We start from the raw sequence: 5,483 nt of genomic DNA, 5'->3' as shown, positions 1-5,483 counted from the left end.
CTACGCCGCCGAGTACGACGAGGAGATGGCCAAGCGCGCCGTCAGCCACGACGGCCGTCGGCCAGCGCCCGCGCCCGCGCGGCGAGGCGCCGGCGCCGGCATGTGCTCGATCGGCGAAGTCAAGTGCTGCAACCAGGTCATCGAGGACCACAGCAAGAAGGAGGCCCTCGCTGGCCTGGCGGGCATCAACGACGTCCTTGCCGGCAACATCGGCCTCAACTGCAACTCGATCCCCATCATTGGCGCCACGATCCAGAACCAGTGCAAGAGCTCGCCCGTGTGCTGCCAGAACGTTACCCAGGACGGCCTCATCAACTTTGGTTGCATCTCGCTCCCGATCAACTAAAAAGTTGACCACCCCCCCTCCTCCCTGTCCTCCTGAAAACGTCGTCTAGCATCCCCGCCCATGCCACCTCACCCCACCCGCCCCAGCCCTTGTCTTGACGTCCGCGCATCTGTCGTGTCAACCGCCCCCCCTTGACTCTTCCTGGTCCGCTCCTCTGTTTCCCTCTTGGCCGTCGATCCCTTGTCTCGCCGCGATCCGCTCTCTCCCACCCCACCGTGGTCGAGTAACCTGTCATCGCCATCCCGTTGGCCCGTCGTGTCCGATACCGCTTGTTAATACCACGCACCGCCGCGCACCCTACGCACGCACCCATCGCCATCTAGGCCCTAAGTCGTATGTCCACTCGTTAAACCCCCCCACGCAGTCGACGGAGCGGAGCGTGAACGGCGGCTGGCCGCGATGCAGGGAGGGGCCTTGACAGCGTGGTTACTGGCTATCGTATTGCTATCACGGCACGGGACGGTCACGGGTGCGGGTCGAGGTCGACGTCGACGGCGGTGTCAAAGACGCGCGAGAGCTCCGAGTCGAGGAGCTCCTTGAGCGTGACCAGCTGGCCCTCCTTGAGCGAGAACCAGGCCCGGTGCGACTCGTCGTAGTCGAACCGTTTCGGGCCGCTGCGTGCGTGGGCCGTGGATGCGATGCTCGACGGTCAGTTTGGCGTGATTCGAATGCGGCTGTGAAGTGGAGCGGGTCGACGCAGCGACGAGCTGGCAACGCACCTCGTTGGACTGCTGAGCCAGATCTGCTTGTTGGGCGGCTGCTTGTTGATGACATACGTGCCGTACGGCCCGAGTCTCAGGTTCATGACGCCCGTCTGTCATTGCGGTCGAGACGGGACGGGGAGAAGGCGGGAGGTAAGTCGATGCGCTGCGATGATGAGAAGGGGCATGGACGGGTGCGGTGGGGGGGCTACTCACGGCGCATTCGACGTCCCATTCGGTGGTGGGTGCGCCGCGCTGCGGGCCGAGCTTGTCGCGGGCGGCGCGTTGCTCGAGGGCGTCAATGTCGCTCTCCTCGATGAGGGCTTCGAAGTGCTCAGTTAGCGAGTCGAGCACGCCGTTCGAGAGCGCGTGGTAGGTCCGTTCGTCTAGGTTGCTGCGAGTGCCCGGGGGACAGAGGTGGGAGGCAGCGTAACACAGCAGGGCAGGTCGAGGGTGTGAGTCTGAGCGGAGCGCAGGTGTTTGTGCAGATGGCCGTAGACGACGGGCTCACCTGATGGTATAGTTTGGTGCATTGCGCCGGTTTGCAGAGTTGGAGAAGCAGCGAGGCGCATCGAGAGACAGGGGACGAGGGGATGGCTTGACACGACGAGGTAACGGAGAGGAGAGGCTGGTGGACATCGAGGCCAGTGTCGCCACAAGACGAGGCTGAGGACGAGCGGATGACGGGCCGGGGCACGGCAAGGCCAGCCGTCTTGGTGCTGCGCGCAGTAGGGATCTGGAGGCCATGATGAGAGTTGTCGATGTTCGAAGAGCGGTACGAGGATGGGGGACGAGGAGGAAAGAAGGCGAAGGATCGGAAGGAACAGGAAGCAAGCCGGGGCCTGTCAGAGGTGGAGGCGAGTCGAGTCGAGTCGAGGTCAATGCCACACCCGGATCCGACTGAGCCGCCGTCTTGCGTCTCTCGGCCGGAGCAGTGATGCTGCCTGACATGGCGTCGGGTGGCAATCGCGGTGGCCAGCCAGCAGGCAGGCCAGGCCAGCCACCGGCCAACCGGACCGGTCAGCAGCGTCAGGGCGGCGCACAGGGCAGCCAAAGCGGCCCACCGGACAACGATGACGAGCGTCACTCTCGGGCCTGCCTCGACGTCGAGTTGCGCCGGCCGCCAATCCCAGACTACTTATACCCGCACCCGCTTCCCCCACCGGCCCACGCCCGCGCAGCCATCACCACGCCATCATCCTCACTGCCACCACGAATCCCACCGCCGCAAATCCGACGATCCGACCCAGCCATGTCTTCTCCCAAGTCCACCAACAAGGTCGCATCGGGCCACCTGTACAAATACTCGTTCACCTCGTCCTCTCTCGGCGGCCTCGAGACCAACATCAACGTCTTTGTCCCCTCGTCGTCGTCGTCGTCGTCGTCGTCGTCCAAGGTGCCTGTGCTCTACTACCTCTCGGGCCTCACCTGCACCGAGGACAATGCGGCGCAAAAGGGCGGCTTCTTCAACGCCGCCGCCGACGCCGGCGTCGCCATCGTCTTTCCCGACACCAGCCCGCGCGGCGCAAAGATTGACGGCGAGGACGACAGCTACGACTTTGGCTCCGGCGCCGGCTTCTACCTCAACGCCACAAAGCAGCCCTGGAGCAAGCACTACAACATGTACGACTACATCACAAAGGAGCTGCCCGCCAAGGTCGACCAGCTCGGACTCGGAATCGTGAGTGCTTCGTGCGACGCGCACAGATGGCGGCGGCGGCGGTGGTGGTGGTGGTGGTAGTGGTCGTGCCGCTGACGGTCTCGTCTGTGCTTGACCCCGCCCTTGTCCCTCCCTCTTCCTCCCGGGCACTCAGGACACGTCGCGCGCCTCAATCTTTGGTCACTCGATGGGCGGCCACGGCGCCCTGACGCTGTACCTGCGCAACCCGGGCCAGTACCGTTCCTGCTCGGCCTTTTCGCCCATCTGCAACCCGACCGCCTGCCCCTGGGGCGAAAAGGCCTTCAAGGGCTACCTCCAGAACCCGGCCGACGAGGCGAGCCAGTACGACGCCACGCTCCTCGTCTCGTCGCTCTCGCCCGCCGAGCGGCCCCTCGACATCCTCATCGACTCGGGCACCGCAGACGACTTTTACAAGCAGAACCAGCTCCTCCCCGAACACTTCCAAAACGCCGTCCGCGAGCGCGGCTACGACGACCAGAGGGTCCAGGTCCGTCTCCAGGACGGATACGACCACAGCTGTGAGTCACCGGGCGCCGTTGCCGGCTCGTCCTGCCCCCCTGCTCTCGTTGCCAACCGCTCATACCTGCCTGTCCCCCTCTCCCTCCCCTGGCGCCCGCTCTCGACTGCCCGCAGACTACTTTATCTCGACGTTTGCGCCCGAGCATATCAAGTGGCACGCCAAGTTCCTCCACAACTGACTAGCCGCCGCTCCGCCACCCGCATCTCGATACTAGCCAGTCTGCACATCCTCTTGTCCTGTAGACCTGGGCGTATAGCCACCGCTGGAACCTCCGAGCATCCCCGCTGCTGCTGCTGCTGCTGCCGTGAACAGAAGACGCTGCCATGCACCTGCTGCTGCTGCTGTGTCGGGACGTATGCCTGTGCCGTCATTGTCAATCCGCGATCAAAGGTGGCACGGCAGGGCAAGGCGAGGCAGAGGAAGGGCAGCAATCACGTCTCTCAAGGTCCTCCCTCATCGCCAAGGCAAAACAATCTCTCCCCCTCGACCCCTTCTATGATGTGAGAGCGAGACGAAACGGCGGGGAAGCAAGGGGAGAGAGAGATGGGAATAGGACGACAAAACGACCCGAGGAGCGAAGATGTCGCTAAGATGGAGGGGTTAAGAGGAAATAGCAAAGGACCCCCAATTGGCGATGGCTTGGCCGGCACGCCGTTGGTGAACGACAAAAAAGGCGGGGGGCAGGAGAAGAAAAAGGGTAAATACACGCAGGAGCCTGGGCTGACAGGGTCGGTGGGAGCCGGTTCTCGAGTCGACGATGGGAAACGCGACGGATGACTTCAAGACGAGGAGGACGTGGGCCGACGAGCGAGGCGGCCCTCGAGCGAGCGCTGCAGAGCGTCCGTGGCAAGCAAAGGCAGAGGTTGACGCATCCGAGCCATGAGCCGGCCGTCTGCCTGCGGCCCGTCTGCCTGGTGATCCAACCATCACCCGATCGATCAAGCGACCGACCGACCGACCTTGTCGCCGGCCTGCGACAGCGCAGGAAACGCTGGTGGGGTGGTTGGATCAGGCCTGTAGAGCGGGGCATGGAGTGCCGGAAGAAGCGGGAATGGCCCGGATGTTCAGCACCACGTCTTAGTTTGCTCGGCTCGGAACGACGGGCGTCGGGCATCGGGCTGCCGCTGCGCCGTCAACAGGCGACACTCACCGAGCTCTCGCGAGCCGCCGCAACCTTTTCAAGGAGCTTGTCCTTGGGGGTCTTGATGCCTTCGCCCTCAATCTTGGCACCCAGCTCCTCGATCTTGTCCTGCGACAGCTTGCTGCTGACCAGCAACGAGGCCATGAAGGGGTAGATGTTGGGGATGTCGATCGATGCGTCCTCGAGGAACTCCATGTGGGGTTCGAAGCCGGCAAAGGCCGTCGCCTCGTCGAGCACGTCCTCGGACGAGAGCTTGGCGAGGAGGGCGGCGACATTGTCGACCGCGTCCTTGTTCTTCTCGAGCGCCGTGCCGACAATCTTGTCGATGAACTCGGAGCGGCGGTTCGACGGCAGCTCCTGAGGGTTGTCGAGTGCAAGTGCGGCGAAAGCAGCGGCGGAAAAAACAGGTACTGGGTCAGCGGGCCATGAAGGTCAAGCGACTCGGCATCGACGGGATGCTGCTGGCATCGCAATCCGGGTCGAGACTCACCTTGTACGCGGCAAGGCCCTCGTTGACGTCCTTGATCTCGAGGAACTCCTTGACGTCGTTGCCAATCTTGCGCTTGGCCTCCTCGTCCGACATCTCGGCCTTGTCTGCCTTGGCCTCGGGCTTGTCGGCCTCGGGCACCGGCTTGGTCCGCGGCAGCAGGTTGAGCTTGGGCCGTTGCGGCTCCTCGGCCGGGGCAGCCGCGCCCTCGTTGTCGCCGCTCTGGTTGAGCAGCGAGAACCTGCGCCGGTGCGAGAGGGGGTTGGGGCAGAATTCGGTGGGCTCGGTCAGCATCTCCGTTGAATGGGCGACTGGCACGATGTTGCGCACTCGCGCTCGCGCTCTCGGCTTCACTCACATGTTGGTCGTCGAGTTGGTCCGTGTTGGTGGCTGGCTGCCGTCCTCGGATCCCTTGTTCTGGTTCTTCTTGGCAAACACGCCGCCCGGACCACCGAACGACAGCGGACGGTTGGAGCCGCCGCGCTCGATCTTGCCGAACGCCGACAGGTCGCCCACCTTGGCGGGGCGAGGCGGGGCCGGTGGCCCTCCGACGGTGCTCCAGCCGTCCGGACCGTGCTCGCCGCGCGCCTGTCCCCTCTTGGACCCG

At 64.3% G+C, this 5,483-nt stretch overlaps 4 protein-coding genes across 4 annotated transcripts in view; 2 read left to right on the top strand and 2 right to left on the bottom strand.

The window, feature by feature from the left end:
* Window positions 1–346, top strand: part of PFL1_05751 (uncharacterized protein) — a gene marked incomplete at both ends in the record, with an annotated part of 1,648 nt that extends 1,302 nt beyond the window's left edge. The window contains one exon of the mRNA XM_007883285.1: window positions 46–346. Coding sequence (XP_007881476.1) covers window positions 46–346 — 301 coding nt within the window. The remainder of the gene's footprint in view (window positions 1–45) is intronic.
* Window positions 347–809: 463 nt separating this feature from the next.
* On the bottom strand, window positions 810–1,686 carry PFL1_05750 (uncharacterized protein; the record flags this gene model as incomplete). The annotated part of the gene is made up of 4 exons (XM_007883284.1): window positions 810–960; window positions 1,066–1,160; window positions 1,264–1,441; window positions 1,559–1,686. 4 exons carry the CDS (start codon window positions 1,684–1,686, stop codon window positions 810–812), a joined length of 552 nt encoding a protein of 183 aa, XP_007881475.1.
* Window positions 1,687–2,299: 613 nt separating this feature from the next.
* On the top strand, window positions 2,300–3,426 carry PFL1_05749 (uncharacterized protein; the record flags this gene model as incomplete). Its single annotated transcript, XM_007883283.1, has 3 exons — window positions 2,300–2,728; window positions 2,862–3,246; window positions 3,362–3,426. The coding sequence occupies 3 exons, from the start codon at window positions 2,300–2,302 to the stop codon at window positions 3,424–3,426; spliced, it is 879 nt and encodes a 292-aa protein (XP_007881474.1).
* An 830-nt stretch (window positions 3,427–4,256) lies between these two features.
* PFL1_06938 (uncharacterized protein) overlaps window positions 4,257–5,483 on the bottom strand; it is a gene marked incomplete at both ends in the record, with an annotated part of 5,702 nt that continues 4,475 nt past the window's right edge. The window contains 5 exons of the mRNA XM_007883331.1: window positions 4,257–4,262; window positions 4,399–4,746; window positions 4,880–5,117; window positions 5,235–5,392; window positions 5,481–5,483. The exon at window positions 5,481–5,483 is cut by the window's right edge and continues 1,360 nt beyond it. Of these exons, the coding sequence (XP_007881522.1) occupies window positions 4,257–4,262; window positions 4,399–4,746; window positions 4,880–5,117; window positions 5,235–5,392; window positions 5,481–5,483 (753 nt within the window). The remainder of the gene's footprint in view (window positions 4,263–4,398; window positions 4,747–4,879; window positions 5,118–5,234; window positions 5,393–5,480) is intronic.

The sequence above is a fragment of the Pseudozyma flocculosa genome (assembly GCF_000417875.1).
Source record: "Pseudozyma flocculosa PF-1 unplaced genomic scaffold scaffold00021, whole genome shotgun sequence".
NCBI classification, from domain to species: domain Eukaryota; kingdom Fungi; phylum Basidiomycota; class Ustilaginomycetes; order Ustilaginales; family Ustilaginaceae; genus Pseudozyma; species Pseudozyma flocculosa.
This window is presented reverse-complemented; position numbering and strand designations above follow the sequence as displayed.